This window comes from Ostrea edulis, chromosome 3, assembly GCF_947568905.1.
Source record: "Ostrea edulis chromosome 3, xbOstEdul1.1, whole genome shotgun sequence".
Lineage (NCBI taxonomy): Eukaryota > Metazoa > Mollusca > Bivalvia > Ostreida > Ostreidae > Ostrea > Ostrea edulis.
This window is the reverse complement of record NC_079166.1, coordinates 15345220-15364855: the sequence shown is the minus strand read 5'-3', so window position 1 is coordinate 15364855 and position 19636 is coordinate 15345220. Positions and strand designations below refer to the sequence as shown.

Genomic DNA, 19636 nt, shown 5'->3' with positions numbered 1-19636 from the left:
CGTAAGTTCTTTTGTAAAAAGTGAGTGATATGGTCTTCTGATTCACTCTCATTTTGAGAGGTAGAGAAGTAATGCATTGATCTGTTAATATTTGGATCTTTTGGAGCATGTACACAATGCACATGTACCTTCCAATATTTGTCCCAGAGCAATTTTGTTCATTGGATTACTACTGAAGATTTTGCAGCTTAATTATACCCACTTAACAGAGTGAAGTATAATAGTATGCTTTGGTGTAAATAACTACCTCCACCCCACCCACCCCCGATACAATTTGGGTCAATGTTGCATTCATGAATAGGGTGGGTGGGTGCTCTGCTTTGCTCTTCCTAAGACAATGTTAACAGTAATTAAATAAACTTACTAATTAGGAAAGTACATTCTGTTAACCTGTGGCAGTTTCATGGCAAGTAGTCAATTTTCTGATCATAGATTACATGAAGAGTAAATGACAAGTCAGATTGATAAAATATTTTTAATGTAGTAATATTATTACTATTAGGCAATATGGTATACAACATTATTATAACAGCATTAACATCAATACACACATATTCATAAATGGAAATATCTGAACATGAAAATGTAAAATTGCACTTTAGAAACATACAAGCATTAATTTATTTAAGGAGGTATGCTACACCAGAGAGATTTGATATCCATGGATGAAAAGTGGAGGATATGTACAATATTTTGAGACTGAAAACTTTCAAATTTACATTATTTGGTCAAAAAATACAGTTTTAGTTGAAAGCAATCTGAGAAAAAATTAAAACCCCTGCTGGACTCGAACACGTGATCTACAGTTCTGCACTTCTGAGCTACTCAGCTAGGTGAGAATTTTTTAAATGACTAGACAAATATTGCTGATATTTATATATTCCACCATGTTTTAAAAGGAAGTCAGCCATTATAACGATCTAGAGTACCTCCTTAACCTCCCTAACAGTAAAGGCTGCCAAGGGGAAATGTTAACCATGGCAGTTAGTCTCCAGCACATGCAGTTTGAAAATGGGACGAATATTCAATGATTGTCTCCTGATCCTGTTCATTAAATAATGAATGATCTCTGAGATGCTATAAACAAGATTATCTCAGAACTACAGCACAATAACAATAAACAGCTACCATGTACAGCTTCTCAAAGGTGCTACCAGAAAAGAGATGGCTAAATTTGACATGTATACAGAGAGCACCTAGCTTTTCCAATTAATAAACAAATGGCAGTTTTAGAGACTTCAATGCCTGGTTGGAGAAAAACGAATATATTATTTTATACAAGGTAATTTTTCACCCATGTTATTTTTTTCTCTCTACACTCGCAGACGGTTTCACCCATTTTAAAAGTCATCCCGACATAGTAGTTGCTATATACATGTATGTAAGAGAAAATGGTTTTGTTCTGTCTTAAATTAGCCCACTGACAATTAGGGCAAAAATAAAATGGGGGGCAAATATTTCAAATTTCCCTGTATATAATATACCTCTTCTTCAAGAGTACGTGAAATCTAAAATATTTAAATAATAAAAAAACCAATCATAATGGATTTGAATGTCCGAAACATACATAAATCTATACACGTCAGATAGATTAATGGACTTAAAGTGCATAAAAATAAAATAAAGGAAATCTCATATACAAATAAAATATATCAGTTTTATAACCACACAATTTAATTACAAGTGATAAAAAATTCTTGGAACACAATAAGAAATTATGCAAGCCTATAGGCTAAAAGCAAAATGTATTTCAAACAAAAGCACCTTTGCCAAATGTGAAAGACTAAAATAGATTATTTGATTATATAATTAGGACTGTGAAAATTCAGCGTATGATTTGGTCACAGTCATGACCAAACTTTCTAAAAGATGACTAGAGAGTAAAATAATTTTGTGTAGGCATTTGTGAACAAGCAGAGGAATATGTGCCTCAAGATTTGCACAAGATTTTTAAATCTATTTTTCAATGTAATGGGTGCTCTTATATACATATTAGTATTTTATGAGCTTATTATAATTTCCGACTTTTATTAACAATGATTAAGTTCTAATGCCCCTCGTCGGCTCGGATATTAGTGAGAAGAAGAGGTCCTTGGTGTAGGAGGAAGATGGAAGTGCCCGGAGGAAACCCACATGGGTGACCACAAAAACTGAGCTCACATACAAACACTGATGATGATGGGGATCTAACTCGGGCTGCAACAGTGAAAGGGAAATAGGTTTAACCTCTAAACTACCTAGACATCCCAGCTCATAAAACAATGTGTGTTTTTGGTACTCCTCATGTTTTATGGGAATGAGTTAACTAACAATGTATGATGATGATAAAGTGAATATACAACCCAAGGTATTTTAAGTACATGAAATACAACATTTGATTTACAAAACATGTTTTCATCAACATTTTTTAGAAGTATAAATAATGGTAAAATGTGAATGGTGCATGTTTGATACAAAATATTATGACTGGGGTTTTTTTTCTATGGTAATTTAAAACCTGGAGCATAAAATCTTTTGATACATCACTTGATATTTTTTTCTACAGTTAAGAATATAAAAACAGTTTAGAATTCATCAACACTGATAAAATTAACTTAGTATCACTAGACCCTGAAGTAAACAGTGTACATGTATATTTGTAGGATCAGTCCTTGTCGGAATCTTGTAGAGTCAGTGGGGTTTTTTTAATTCAAAAAGTTATTTTATTTCAGAATGCTTACGTAACAAAAATATACATCATACAGGGTAGGTAACTCTGTATTTTACTCGGGGAAGGAAGTGGGATGTTAATTAATACATTTCATGATAAACAATAACAACTTATTGTACAACATCTGACTTTAGACTATCAGTAAAAATACATTATACACCTCTGTGAGGCGCAATAACTACAAGTGATTGTACCCAAACTGTAAAGTATTTGTCCATATCAAAGTAATTGTGTCGGGGGGAAAAAAAACATTGTAAAGGAAAACTCGTGGCAAGTCGTGGGCATTGAATTTCATCACTGTATATAACTTTCTATGGCACCAAATAAAAAAAAGGGATAATGAGACTCGGACATGAGTACGTAGAATACTTCCATGAAAATGTACACTTACATGTTTCCATGCAGGGTGTGATGCTGAACTTTATACAGCCAAAAGTGTACTGTACATGTAATAATTAATTTGTGTCCTCTGTTTAATACCGAACCTGAGTGTCTTAATGAAGCAGCTTAATTACAGAGATGCAGTTCAATGTGTAGGATGAAATGTACATTCATCCTTTTTGTATTAAACAATTAAAAAATTAATTTACACATACACTTTTTATAATTGTCTTGTATGCACATACATGTACTTTTAAATAAAACCTGCAAGATCTGAAAATACATTCTACAAAATTATCAACTATCTAAAAAAGTAAGAAATGCACTGGAGAGATTATACCATAAATTAAACATATATACAAGGCATACCAAATTATTTCTTCAATTTGTTAAGGTATTTACATCCACATCTGATCCACATGGAAAAACTAAACAGAGGATTATCAAAAACTAGTTTTACATTAGATTACTGGGCATCAACATAGAAAATGATCCCCTATACACAGGCTGAATCTGAGATATAATTTACTAATTTAGTGCTGAATCTAAAGCAAGTAAACTAGCATGGCACTGCACCATGCCCTTTTTAATTGCACCATGCCCTTTTTTCTCTATAAATTTTTTAAAAATATTTGTTAATATATACAATTTTTCTTTATTTCACAAGGTTGATTGAAAAGTTTAAAATCAAGGCAGCAGGTATTAACTTTTAAAGAGGCGAAATGATTATTCTATTACTATCATAGTATGATACAGTGAAAGTGCCCCGAAATTGTCTTACCACAACGAACAGTGCCCTTTTTGAACATATGATATGTGTGCCCTCTCTAGATCCTAGATTTAACACTATAATTTAAAATTACTGCCTATTCAATTTAACTTAAAACCCCAAGGGAAATACATGATTTTGGTTAATAAATTGAAAGGACAATTTCGTCGGAAAGCATTTGGTGAAAATTAATGTGCAACAACAATTGCTTAATTCATATTCTATAAAGTAAACTATGGGTCACTGGGCAAAATGTGATGAAAAATATTATTTCTCAAATTTTTATTACAGGTAGATAAGTCGCACAAAATGACTTTCATCAAATTGAAATAAACCAGCAATGGAATTTGTATCAACATGACTGAAATGAGTCTCGTTATAAAGATTAACAAGAAATGTAAAAATAAAAATGGAAAAACATCTCTAGTAGTAGTACATGCATTATATACCAGACACCTTAAGAGTGAATGACAATGGAAATCCTTTAATAGGAGCATTCATTAACAACAGTAAATCTAATAGCCAATGCAACCTGCGTATCTATCCACATTGTCGATTCTTCTTAAATAGTCTCCGTCGCCGCGAGACTGATAAACACAATCAATAGAATTCCCACGACAATAGCAGTGTAACTAACTATCACTGCTCGTCTGGCCCGTTGTTGAGCCAAACCATACAAGCCTTTCCCATTTAACAGCTTGGCTTTCCAAGCTTCTCTGTTCGCATAAACACCTAGGCCTATACAGAAGACCACACTGAGGTACGAGAAACATAAAATCTGGTTGAAGGTCTTCCAAGGTCGTGGGGTCAGGTCCTCTTCCGGGACTTTCTTTACAAGATGAGGGACCGTCATCGTGGTTTCTCTGTAGGGATTTTCTGCAGTGTTGCGGTATGCATCGTCGATTGCAAAGCTTTGCAGAACATTGGTGTTATCGTTCTGGGCGGCTTTATTCTCTATCAGGAGGGAGAGCTCCAACTGTTCATGGTCCTCCTGGTTTGGTTTGGTTTGGGCTGGCGATTCTTGGTTCAACTGCAGTGGTTCCCTTTCAATAGCCTTGTCAGTATTGGCCATCACACATTCATCGGCTTCAACCCGGAGGAGTGTTAGCAGGATCTATAAATCTGTCAAAAGTACAGTCGTGAATAATAATGCCTTTCAAAAACAACACAGCAATTTAAAAAAAAAATTGTTATTTGTCATTGACAAGGTTTGTTCCCTTCTCTTTTCATTCATCGATTTTTCATTATCAAAACACGATCATCCTATTATAGCTATAGACACCTGTAACACACAACCAGTTTAGTGCAGATCAACGGCCCTTTTCACAAAATATCTTACGACTAACGAACACGTTAATTTTCTTATTTTTAATTTCTTGTAGATTTTCTTAATTATTATGCTATGTACATCCATGGTTTATAAAACTTGGAATACATATGACCTTATGATTGGTATTTATTCAACTTAGTCGTAAGATATTTTATGAATTTGAATTATTTTGAATTTGAATTTTTATAATTATGAAGTGCCCAGACAACAATGAGGTAAGTTTTTGGTTTTCTGTGAACAGACATATGGTATTCAATAAAGTTAATACATTAAATATTACAAGTTATTTATTTAAGAATGATAGAATAATTAACTTGCAATGCTTCACATCAGGGGAAGGGCGATTGAGGTCTTTAAGTCAGTTTGGATTGAGCTAAAAATTTAATGATCAATTAAACTTTTTATGTATTTACTGTTGATCTGCCCATGATTTGGGGTCAAGTCCATAAAGCAAACAAGCATTACTAAAAAAAATGTCATGCAAAGTTGTGACTCTATCAAATCTTACTTAAAATGCAGGAGATATTATAATGCATATATATTTCATAAAGCACTGACTGAAATGACCGACACGTACAATTAGATTGTCAAATTTTCAGGAAAAACAGCTGGGACATACAGAAAAGTTTTACGTAAGTAAAATAAATGCAATATGTACAAAACAGCCAACACAAAATCTACAAATGTGTATGTGCACAGCAAATTGAATGATAAATACAGTCAAACCTCAAATCTTGAACTTGAAGGGAACAAGAAACAAGAGGCCCAGGGGCCTTATAGGTCACCTGAGTATCATGTAACAACCTTCCAATGTTTGAATTAGGTTTGTGTTTAAATATAAGAATTTTACTTTTGGATGGAAGAAACATTGAATAGCTATGTGGTCAGCCCTGCCTTTGCACCAGAACCCCTGACCCAGGGGTCATAAATTTCAGTTTTGAAAGAAGCATCCTTGATCATCATTATCATACTATTAGTTTGTATACTCAAAACGTATGGATGCCCAGAAAAATTCATTAACATCATCAAAAGTTTTTACAACAACTTTTCATGCAGTGTCATACATAACAACACACTGACAAACTGGTTTAACATAACAAGTGGAGTACGCCAGGGATGCATTATGTCACCTATGCTTTTCTTAATTGCAATCGATTGGGTTATGAGAAGAACTGTTGGGAACAAACGCAGAGGAATTAGATGGACACTGACATCTATGCTAGAAGACATAGATTTTGCTGACGACATCGCATTAATATCATCTACTGCTAACCATCTTCAAAAGAAAACAAACGAATTGAATATAAATGCTAACAAGATCGGCCTTAAAATAAACAAGAAGAAAACAAAGACCATGCAGTTTGTTCCTGCACCACCACAAATAAAATTAGAAAATGAGAACTTGGAAGAAGTAAATGAGTTTACATACCTTGGAAGCACAATTAGCAAAAACAACGCAACAGAAAAAGACATCACCAGCAGATTACAGAAGGCAAAAGCTTCCTTTCACCAACTTAATAAAATATGGAGGACTAGTAACATCAGCGAAAAGACAAAGATCAGACTATACCAGAGCAATGTCCTATCAGTCTTGCTGTATGGTGCAGAATGTTGGAGACTAACGCAAAAAGATAATAAAAGGCTGTCCGGATTCCACACAAAATGTCTAAGGAAAATATGCAAGATCCACTGGCCCAGGAAAATATCAAACAAAGATCTATATAAAAGAACAGGGCAGAAAGATCTAATCACAATGATTAAACAAAGACAGTTTAGATGGATTGGCCATGTCATCAGAAAAGGAAACGAATCCATCACAAAAACAGCACTTAAATGGACTCCAGCAGAAGGAAAGAGAAGCAGAGGAAGACCTAGAGAGACATGGAGAAGGACTATAGAAAGTGATATAAAGAAGATGGGAAAAACCTGGAAGGAAGTAGAAAAGATGGCTATGGATAGAAACAAATGGAGGGATCTGGTATCAGCCTTATGTGCCACCAGGCACGAAGAGGATAGATAGATAGAGATAGATAGATAGTTTGTTTACTTAATACCCAGCAGCAGATGAGACGATTTTCAAAGAAATAAAATGCATTTTCACTATATGATCAATAGGGCCCCACCCTAATACCAGAACCCCTGACCCAGGGGCCATGAATTTCATAATTTTGAAAGAGGCATCCTTGCTCATCATAACCATGCTATTGGTTTGTCTACTTAATACCCAAGGACAGAGAAGAAGATTTTCAAAGAAATAATGCATTTTCACTTTATGACTTATAGAGCCCCACCCTAGCACCAGAACCCCTGCCCCAGGGGCCATGAATTTCACAATTTTGGTAGAGGCCTCAACGCTCATTATAATTATGCCCACAGTTTGGCTTCTTGATGTCCAGGAGTAAAGAAGAAGATTTTTTAAAATTACACTCATTTTGATGGTTTTTGTCCCACCCCTCAGGCCCCAGGGGGGCAGGGACCACGAATTTCACAATTTTTGTCCCCCTCCACCCACAGATGCTATATGCCAAAATTGGTTGAAATTGGTTCAGGGGTTTCAGAGAAGAAGCTGAAAATGTTCAAATGTTAACGCACGACGACGGACAAAAACAGATAGCAATAGGTCACCTGAATGAATTCAGGTGACCTAAAAACTTTGAAATATTCGAGGAATCTATATATTGAGTAAAACTGTTGGTTGGGACTTTCGAACCACTTCGACATATCCTTGACATTCAAGAAGTCAGGGGTTTGAAATACCGAAGTTCATGACAACTGTATTTATTGTTCCTAGCTTACTACCTGTCCTATTCATCCACTGAGCTGATCCCAAATTGATAATTATTTTCAAAAGAACACGGGTCAATTAATAATGATAAGCATGCAGTGGAAAAAATCAACTCGTAAACGATAAGATTCCAGGTCTGGTCCATTACATTTCTCCCTTCCGATTGCACATGTAAAACAAGTGAACAGGCCTCAAGTTAGAAATGAACACAATAACTATATAGTGCTGTGGACATGATGAAGTATAGGAATCTTATTGTTGGTGTTGTAACGTGTAGTAGTCACCCAACCAAGAGCTGGTCCCTAGACCATAAACTGAGAATATAGACTTATTAAAGTCAAAATTTTGATGAGTTACTTCTTTTAAGAATTGCTCTTAAGATTTATCTAGCACAGATGATTAAAAAAATGCAGGTTTAACAAAAATTCAAATGCAAACATTAGGCCGAATAAAATAATACATGTGTGGTTCCGGTTACCCGACCGTCCCTAAAGTTTTTACCCCCTTAGTACCCTAAACTTTTTTTGTAATGACTATTTCCAAAATCAGTTACCGTATTTTGCTGAATGCAATGCACACTTTTTTCAAGATTTTCTTATTTGTTTATGAAAATTATTTCAAAAGTTAGCTGGATTTGAAATTTAGAATTAAGAATATTCTCAGTTTATGGTCTGATCATGCTCGCCGTTGCTTAACTTGCATTATCAAGATAGAGACTCTACCACATCATTAGAAAAGCTAGATCATTAGCGAGGCAGTATAAGTTTCCTCTTTTGCTGTCCGCTACACTTCCCCTGGCTCGCTCAGGATAGCTTCGTCCCGAAGCTTAGCACGAGTCCTCTCTGAGTGTTTAGCACCTGCTCAGCAACGACACCCACCATTCCCGACGACAACCAGCGCTGTCCCTGGGCCGGACAAAACCATGTTCGTACCCAGAGCTCCGACGAGACTCTACCTAAAGCAGGCCCACAAAACATCAGAGTGATCACGAGAGAGACTCTACCACATCACTAGAAAAGCTAGCTCAAGTAGCAACGCAGTATAGGTTCCCTCTCATACTGTCATTGGTCATTTTAGTGCTCTATATAATTTTTGCATTTGACCTTGCATCCACTTTAAGGATCAGATATTGTTGTAATCTAATATATATTGCTTTCTATATACTTTGAACTTGAAAAGACAGCTAAATTCATTAAAGCATATGATGTCTTCCAAATATTGAGTGAAATTAGTTTATGCAACTGATTCATTCTATCAAGATATAAAGCATTTTTCCTGATTCAGTTTAGCAGCTGTTTAGTGAAATGTGCCCGACGCTGCACTGAACTTTCCAAAGGAGGGAAGTGACTCGTATTTGGGCCCCTCCAGGTTAATATCAAGTTCACATCAAAACTCAAATCGCACTCGCGGTACTCGGTCAATTCAGGTCAAGTGTTAATGGGATCAGACAGTAAGCTAGAATTATAACACAGTCACTTACAACTTCTGGTTTTTAATAATGACAATCACAAATATTACCTGCAAGGCCCTCAAGTTTTGTTTGTGTTAAAACGCAGATCTCTGTCTTCCAATCTAGTCTAATGTTTACACTCTCTTCCTAAATTTTCTTAAAATAGAAACAGGAAGTATACGCGCAGGAGAACACGAATATATTGATCGGAATGCTTATTTCCGAAATAACATTGGATAACTGATTTGTGACTGGATCCTGTGGCGGGTTTAAGGGGGGGGGGGATCCCCCACTAGTTTTGATAGTACTAGCAATGGAAGAATGAGAAGACTGGAAGGTTGAATTGTAGTTGTGAAACTCCAAATCCCCCTTCCTCCATGATTTAGGATTTTGAAAATCATTGGGTAACAACTTTTTATTTTTGTTTATCAATATTATGAAATGATACCATATGGCAAAGGAATAAGCGTACTCATCTACGATTTTAGAAATCAAAGCCTGGGGGAAAAAAAGATAAAGAAGCGAGCACGTGAATTATTGAAGATATTTCATAATATTTTTGAACATGTGTATACATGTATTCAGAAGTATATATTTTCTGTCCTTAATCATTAAAAAATCAATCTAGATTATACAACCCTATTAAAACAAATGATATTTATAAGAAAGCAATACTGCAAAATTATATAAGGAAGTTTCATATCAATTTGATTATCATACATTTACTTTTCTGAGATTTTCAAAGATATTTACCAATAAAGATTTACACCATGCATTTGAAATGATTGCCTGATTCTGATTTAGGAGGGTCATTATATTTGAACAAACACGAATCTGCATTATAAGAACCCTATGCATGTATACACTGGTCACTTAAAAAGTTCATATTTCATGATTTATATGGTATTAGAGTGATCTGCCTATTGATTAGAAAAAAAACAACTTTACATTTCTGTCAACAATTGAATTGTTTTGATAATTATATCAGGCCATCGTATGATTAAATTACACCAGTGGCGGATTGGGAGAAGGGGGGGGGGGGGCTGCCTAAATGTTAAAGTAAATCATGGTTTCTTGTCTAGAAAAATGTAAAGGATAAAAGAAACGATAAATTCTTCCACTCTCGGTGAAATAAATGACAAAATTATCAAAATCTTTTGATTGATTGAATTACTTTTACTGAAAGAACTTACATTTTTTTTCAAAAAACCCTTAGAATTGCGTCATTTTATCAATTTCACCTCATTAAAAATGCCAGAAAATAGTAATAAAATGACTACATAGGAGACATATTTCAAGCCCTAAAAAATCTGTAAAATCCAGGAGTTTCTGGGGGCTTTTCCACCTGGGCCTCCACCAGAACATCGCCCTGGACCCACTGGGGGCCTCAAGGTGGCCCCCAGACGCCCTGCCTCATAAAGTAGCGCCCCACCCACCCACCCTAAACGCAATTCTTGGATCATGGTATTTGTATGATTCCCCCCCCCCCCCCCCAAAATTCTCTGTTTGGAATGACAGTTATTTACGAAAGCCGGATAGGCTCAAACATTTCCTTTGAAATCTTTAAAACAATAGACAAAGAAAGTGAAAGTGGAAAACGACATGTGAATCAGAGTTTTAGCATGTATTATGGAATTGCTTGAAATTTGCAACGTTTTATTTTTTTCATCGATGCTTTTGTTTTGGAGGGGAAATGGACGTGAGTATTCAAAACTAGATTTATCTCTTATCCTGGTAACTAAAACAGCTCGTCGAAGCTTGTTTTTGCTTTAAATGATTTATAGTAAGACAATCTGAATGAGAGGATGCCTTTTATTAAATACATGTATAACAAATGACGAAAAAATAAGAGTTCACAACCTATGAAGGGGTAACCGGCATATGTTAGATATTGGGAGCATATGTTAGATATTGGCAGCATATGTTAGATATTGGCACCAGATTTGAACACATCAGTACTGATTTCCCCATCGTGTATAGCTAGTGTTACATAATACTGATCAATGTTATACTGACTAGTTCATATATTAAGAGTTCACAACCTAATAAGGAGAATTTAGCATATATTAAACATTGTCATCACATCTGAACACACCGAGTGTGCTGCTGATTTCCCCTACCTATCAATAGGATTACATAATACTAATCAACATTACATAATACTGACTAGCCCATACAGAACATTGGGAAGCAAAAAGATGACCAACACATAATTTGTTGTTTCATTTTCGTTGGTAACTGCTGGAATGTCTTTGGTCTTATCAAGTGCATTTTGAGGAAGAACATTCCTGGTTGTCTTATTAAGGGAACGGTGTCAATTATCATTCAATAAGACGGACACACCGTCTTAATGTGTAACGCTTTTGATGTTATCGCGGTAGACAATGCTTTCTACACCATTCACATTGCATGAAACGTACAATGCATGCACACTGTCGTATTTAAATTGGAATTACTGAACCGGTAGTTGTAGGCCATTCATGTGCATTTAGCGCACCATCAGAATATCACCAACAGTTCCAATACCCTGTCTCAGAATATCGCCAGCTATGAGGTGCCGTTTTAATATTTTTGAGGTATTTCTGATATATGAAAAAAGAATTAAAAAGAATTATTGATATCAATAATTCCAATTCCTGATATCAAACAATAATTCTTGATATCAAAAAATAATTCTTGATATCAGAAAAATAATGTTGATTTTTTGATATAAAAAAATCGAATTCTTGACATAAAAAAAAATGATTTTCTGATATCATTAAATAGAATTTTTGATATAAAAAAAAAAAGAACTTGGAATTTTTGATATCAGAAAATCAGATTTTTTATATCAAAAATTCGAATTCTTGATATCAATAAATAACTTGTTTTTCGAATAACAAGAATTTGATTTTTTGATATCAGAAAATCATTTTTTGATATCAGGAATTAGATTTCTTTGATATTATAAAATCATTTTTTGATATAAAAAAAATGATTTGTATTTTCTGATATGAGAAAATCGATTTTTGATATCAGAAAATAAGACTCATATAAAACTACGATCGACTTAATGAATGCTCCCTGTGATGCAACCTTCAGCTTCCCGCAACAATGACAAACAGTCCCGATACCCTGTCTCTTATAACTAGAGGCACTCACAGTTCTTCAAAGAAAACGCCGGCTACGTCATATCAACATCTTGATTAAACCGTGCTACGTACGCATTTCCTTCCATTCAGGGTACAAGACATTTGGGTATCAACTACTGATAGGAAGTGGTATTAATTCACAGAAAAGAGTGCCATATATATATATATATATATATATGTATGTATGCATGTGACTTGCCTAGATGGTCGAGCGGTCTAGCGAGCTGGTTACATGCTGCTAGGAGATTTGGTTCCGCAGGTCGTGAGTTCAACCCCGTGTAGGGGCGGAAGTGGGTATCCAAATAAAGTGAAATTGTCTGTGCTTTATATATATATATATATATACATTATATATATATCTTACTAGTACACATTACAGAACAGTACAATAAATCGCTCCTTCTCCAGCAGGAAATATTTCGTTTGATAAAATTTTTGAAGAAGAAACTAGATGAAAACATTCTTTCACTGAAACTATAAGTTTTTTTTTACGTACATGGATATGGTCTTGAAAATCTTATAATAGTCACAACAAGTATATGAATGAAATATGTCACACATGTGAAACTATGTAGTACTTAGCGCTTCATGCCAACCATTTTCAGATTGCGGCGTTCATCAGAAACTTGACATTGTGGTAGTATACGATGAATCATCTAGTTCCGGAAGTGTGGGGTTTAATCACCAACGACGATTCATCGTCTCGCTTGCAAATGCCCTTCATTTAAGTTCATCTGACACCAATCTTGCTGGGGTCGGTGTGGATAGCAAACCCCAGTATGGTTGGGGGCTTAGGGACTATTTCACGTCCTCCGATATCAGTGCAAAAATGCAGACTATCGTTCCACAGGGTGGAGGGTCAGACATGGCGCCGGGGTGGGATATGGCGTGGTACTCAATTTTATCCAATAACTCTAGGCCAGGATCGGAACGCTGGATATTGGTTCTAACGGACACAACCTATGCCAGCTCTACTTCCGGACTTTTTGCCGCTAAAGCAGCTGGTGTTAAAGTGGGTGTTGTTGCCAGCAGATCCGCCAGTAATTACGTGACATATGCTTCAGATCCCAGATACATCATCGGGGGAGTTCATTGGTCTTTAATCAACAGTTACGTCAGCAATGCCGTTCTATTCTTCTGTCCGTCGTGTAAGTAAAACATTTGTGGAGGGTGTTAGAACCGATGTTTGATTTGTGTATTCGTGTTGTAGAAAGATAGGTCATCTTTGAAGTGTTCTTCTTCTTTAATATGGTTGTGTTTTTTTGTTTTTTTTCAAATGTAGATTGTGGACATTTTCAGTTTTTCTACGATATTCCGAATAGTATGTCTATTGTGGCAGACACACATTCAAGTAAGAATATAGTGTTTCATAAATGATTTCAACATCCATGTTTTAATTCAAGCTAGGCACTTTCATTATTGTTTATTTTTAAAGGTTGTCGAAGGTATACTTGATTAAAATCAATATAGGATTAAACATTCTTTTTGAAGAATTTACCGATGTGTAAACTCCGGATATTTTACTCACAAACCGAATGAAAGCATTTTTATGTTAAGTTTGTGAATAAATGTCCGGACTTTACACATCGATACATTCTTTAAAAAGAATGTTTGATTCTTATAATTCCAATTCATTCGCTGGATTAACATTTTCAAATTTTTAAATAGTTTTCCCGCACTACATTTATGTTATTTGTTTTCAAACGCGCATGAATACATCGCGTTTTCGGATTTAATTATTAATGTGTACACTCTCGTTCAGCTTTACTTTTGTTCATTCAAAACAATTGTTATAAATAACATTGGAATTATCAAAATGCAGACAATTAGCATGTAAATATGTAAACTTTACACGTATGATGTGCAGTAAGGAGGAATTAATTTACACCTTTGCCTATTCTAATTTACCTGCGTATTTATTTTAGATGTTGGGTACTACCTACACACGTCTGACTTGGCGTACAATATTCACTGTTGTGGAGCCGTGGCTAAGTTGGAATTTAAAGCAGCAACAGCCGGCATGTTTAAGTTTCAGATATGGAGAAAGTACATTTTATTGTCAGAAACCGAAATATCAGCATCGCGTAGGTTGAGTTAAGGTCACTTTGTAAGCCTATTCAAAAGAAAGGCTTATATTAATGTCTAAACATGTGTGTGTGTGTGTGGGGGGGGGGGGGGGGGGGGGGTCTCATTGTTATTTCAATGTTTTGGCTTTTGTTTTCAATTTTAAAAATATTTCACGAAGCAAACTTTGTCTCTTCTAAACAGCCGGATACCAAGTTTACAACTTATCACCAAAACTCTTTGTAAATGCTGAGGATGTATTTGGTTGGTATGTAAAAATATCTTTGATTTTATTCTCGTTTCGTTATAAAATTGCCTTTGACAAACATATATTTTATTTTGTTCTAACAATATCCTCCAAATTGAACTGTTTTATTCTTACTGTAAATATTAAACATTCGAAAATATACACATACTTGTATTTAAAAGGTATGCCCAAGAACGCAATCCTATAGGGGTATCGGTGAATTGTTCAGGAGACTTATGCAACAACAACATTAGACGAGCCATTAACATGGGCTCCATCCCTATTGGGTCCAGTTATGTGTGGAGTCGTAATTCACCTCTGCCTCAAACAGCATTTGCCATAAAGATCACCGTGACAAACAGTAAAAATATATGATATACGTTTGGCGGACTGGTGAATGGAATGGGAAACTAACAGCACTTGCACAAAAAATGAGTGTACACGTTTTGGGAAAATTGCAAATTTCGAAACTGGTTTTGGAGAAGAAGCTTGTTTGAAGATTTTGGTGTGACGCACAACAACATTTCACATTGGATTTAGTTATGGTAATGCTTCATATTTGTTACACTGCAAACCATTTCATAGAATTTATACATGGACAATACAACATGAATTCGTATGGACTTTTGATCATTAATTTGATTTTTTTAAATGACAATATTTACCTGACTGATAAAACAAAGATAAGGGAATTGTGTACATTAATAGGTGATATAGAATTTCTTTAGCTTATGTTTAGCTAATCCTTTTGTTTATTCAAGAAAATAAATTTCACTTTTAAACTGCAACGCTTTACGCCAGCATGCTTCATGATGCACGTTAACTTGCGCTTCGTGAAAAGTATGTAGACATGAAGCATTCCTGTTCATACCTCTATTATGATTATTTTAAGAAATGAAATTTATTTTTGTATGTATATTTACATTTCATTTTTATTTCTGTCGGAATATTTTAGCTGTTCAGAATAGTCATGCTACATTCATCAAGATCCATAAACACATTGTTCACATTCATTAAGAAATGGTTACATTATATCGAAGGTGAAAGTATTGGAAATGTAAATATACTATTATTGTACTAATATGTTATAAATTTATTTTCATTAGTTTTGAATTGAATATATTTTATTTTTATATGGTCTGCAGGTACGGTTCCTACTTTTATCCAATCATCGCCAGTCTACATACTAGAGACTCTCAATGTCGGGTCTAGCGTGATGGAGTTTTCCTTTACTGATGACATTGGTGACGTCATCACCTATACTGTATCAGAAAACTCGTATTTTAACTACAACATTTCATCAGGTAAACATATTCTAAACATTACTAATATATTTCTTATGATATTTCTTATGAACATTTTCATGGTCATTTTTGTCAATTTTTCTGATTTGGGAGATATGTTTTCCAACGTTAAATGCAAGAGTGTGCTAACATGCCATTAATTCATACAAGTACTTGCTTTTATATCAAAGGACTGATCACCCTAGGTGCGAAGTTACCCGTCATGAAAACTGAAACCAACTACACCTTTCAAATTGATGGAATAGATTCATGTTTCAATAAAGCTACAGCTGTTATCAACATAACCTCATATGGATTGGTGAATTTATTTTCAATTTGCTTCAAATTTCTTGAATACGTGCAAATGAAGTGTTCTTCAAATACCCATGAATCTTTCATTACAAATAACTACATGTAGTTATTTTCTTACTTTGCAAAGCCTCCATCTTTCCAAGATCTTCCCACAATAATAGAGATAAGCCCAGAGACTAGAGCGGACACACCTTTTCTGATTTTTAACGTCACGGACATCTACGCAACATCAATCAACTGTACCATCAAATCAAGTACTCCAGACACCAACATGTTCCAACTCCAGAATTATCAAAACGAGTGTAAGTTAAATTTTCTTCGATTCTTCATGTGTCCCTATGTATCTAAATTCGGCCACTGTAGGAAATTATGTAGATATACACATACATCATTTGTTTACTGGGACTAAATAACATTTATTTATAATAATACTGAAAGCGAAATAATATAATTTCCGAAAGTTTTGGGTTGGATTCAGAAAACTTTCAAGGAGGAATTATGACCCTAAAGGGTGTTTCAAATGCCTCAAAAGAGCGGTCTTGGCCATTTGAATAGTTCCAAAGTTGTTTTGTTGTTGTTCCAGTCTAATGGTTGGGTTCAACCGTTGTAACCGAAGTATATATGCAAAGGAGTTCCATGAATAATATTTGGTTTCTCATTTACAGCAGCTGGTCTTTACCTAAAGCAGAACATCTCATCTCATGATCATATCGATAAAGAATACACCCTAAGCATTTCCTGCAACGGGTCTTCAATTCTTAGAACAAATGTGACTGTAAAGGTTCTTTCTTCATCTGTGGAAGGCGCGGGTATGTATCAAAAGTTATCTACAACGAAAAAAAAATCACATAAAATATTGACAGCTGAAACCCAATGACGGAGGGTTAGTTTCATGTATCAACGACTGAAAGAGATCACTACTATCTAGGTAGGTTTCATGCATCAATCTATTAGACCGTAAACTTCCTATATTTATGTAGCAATACATGTATTCCATTATCCCCTGCATTTGATGTTTATATACCTCAACTGATTCGATACACAAGAGCTTGTTCTGCGTATGATCAGTTTTAAATCGAGGCAGGCTACTGACAAACAAGTTGATGTTACAGGGGTTCCAACAGTCTCGTTTAAAACCAGCATTTCGCAAATTCTATGGTTGTTATAACGATCTAGTTTGCCATTACAACCTATCATTAGGTCAATTGCTGTCTGACGTGTTTCATACCAATTGTTAGACCGTTCTTGGCACACTGATTTTGACTATGGATTACTCCGTTTACCTGATCAAGATATAAGATTCACGGCGGGTGTTACTGGTCGACAGGGGATGATTACTCCTTTTGATCCCACCTTTGGAATATACAGGGTTCCGTGTTTACCCAACTCTTAATTTTGTATTCCTTAAAGGATTTATGAAATTGGTCATTGTTCTTCATCTTCACCTTCTATGACTGATACTTAGAGTTCATTTCATCCGACGACAGATATCTACTGTGATTCGCGACTAGTTGATGTCGACATTATTGCTGACAGTAACTTTTCCATTCAGCAGCTAGTCTAATCTCTTATAAAACGTCCAAAAACAGGTTCGCATCGAAACTTCTCCCAAGGCATAAAGTCCAAACAATTCATTTATTACTTGCAGAAATTTACAAGTTGCGTTGTGCACAAATTAACTCAACCTTTCTCTCCACCGTGGCGAAGTCAAAGCATTATATAGATACAATTGTACTAGACTTCTTGTACTTCCGTCATTTGTATCGATCTTGTTTTTTCAGTGCAATCCTTAAAAATTGAATTGGTGATGGCGGTTATTGTTGCTGTTCTGTTCCTGGTGGCTTCTGGCATAGTCGTCTGCTACTGCACAAGGTAATGAACAAAAATGTATTAATTGTAAGTCTATAGAATACCAGCCCAAACCCCAATCTCACAACCTAAAGACAACATGTTTGATTTTCCATGTGTTTTTTTTGGGGGGGGGGGGGGGGTCGAAATTGGTCTCGTGGGGATCCGGATTAGAAAAGGTCCTCAGTACCCCTTGCTTGTCTTAAGAGGCGACTAAATGGGGCGGTCCTTCGGATAAGATCGCAAAAACCGAGGTCCCGTGTCGCAGCAGGTGTGTCACAAGAAAGATCCCTCCCTGCTCAAAGGCCGTAAGCGCCGACCATAGACCTAAATTTTGCAGTCCTTCACCGGTAATGGTGACGTCTCCATGTGAGAGAAAGATTCTCGAGAGGGACGTTAAACAACATACAATCAATCCATCAATAACCAAAATTAAATGAATAAACTTGATTAAAGACTTTACGTCATTTTCATGTGCTTTCAGTTTTGTTGTACATCCAAATTCCTGATCACAATGACGACGACTATCATTTGTCCTATGTTGACAATTTCTATAGGGAATCAGCCTGTAATCAGAATCAAAGTTTGTTTAATTTTTCATCTATTCGTTATTATATATATTTTTTTGGTTGTAGAAAAAGGCGAAATCAGGAACAAGTAACTCTATCCCATATATCATTGCGAAATCCTTTAGAGGAAACTACATCGATGATTAATGAAAACGGCAGGGACTGAATCAAATGATACACATACGAGTATTGATATCGCTTTTGATATTAGATGCCTGTTTATCAGAAACATAAAGCGATAATGATGTTGAAAATAACCAATAACTGAAATGTATTTTCCTTATCTCGCATTTGTTTATCATACATGTAGATTTTTTCACAACTCGCTATTAAATCATGTAACTATGAATAAAATAGTTGTAAATCAAGATAGATAAATGTACATTATTTGTTGATGATTTTTAGATAACACTGACTTTATCTATGTTCCATTGTGTATAGATGCTTATGTTGGTTGTAGATTTGTTTCTTTTATAGAATTTTTAAAAGAATATAATTGTACGTATATGCAATAAATAATCACATAATTTCAGTATACTATTATGCAAGTTTTAGTCCTTATTGTTATTTGTATGTTTCAATTAGTGAATAAGCAAATGATGTCAGAAGGGAGGGTTCCGTGACGCTCTATAGGCGTTGGCATGTTAAAGAAACCTCACTGCTACGATCCTAAGCGCTAAACATGGTTTTAAATTTGCGGTACTTCCATTACAACTGGTGACGTCTCAATAATACTGAAAACTTCTCGATGGGATGT

At 35.2% G+C, this 19636-nt stretch overlaps 1 protein-coding gene and 1 long non-coding RNA gene across 2 annotated transcripts; one reads left to right on the top strand and one right to left on the bottom strand.

The window, feature by feature from the left end:
• Window positions 1–461: 461 nt before the first annotated feature.
• On the bottom strand, window positions 462–9620 carry LOC130053266 (uncharacterized). The gene is made up of 2 exons (XR_008801788.1): window positions 9494–9620; window positions 462–4982 (listed from the first exon to the last, which is right to left on the bottom strand). It is a non-coding gene; the product is annotated as an uncharacterized LOC130053266 (long non-coding RNA).
• Window positions 9621–11005: 1385 nt separating this feature from the next.
• LOC125675521 (uncharacterized) lies at window positions 11006–19433 on the top strand. The gene is made up of 12 exons (XM_048913251.2): window positions 11006–11124; window positions 13162–13704; window positions 13839–13907; window positions 14482–14640; window positions 14825–14888; window positions 15050–15228; window positions 16013–16171; window positions 16342–16469; window positions 16590–16764; window positions 17128–17271; window positions 18244–18334; window positions 18946–19433. Exons 1-12 carry the CDS (start codon window positions 11055–11057, stop codon window positions 19043–19045), a joined length of 1881 nt encoding a protein of 626 aa, XP_048769208.2. The 5' UTR covers window positions 11006–11054; the 3' UTR covers window positions 19046–19433.
• Window positions 19434–19636: the final 203 nt, after the last annotated feature.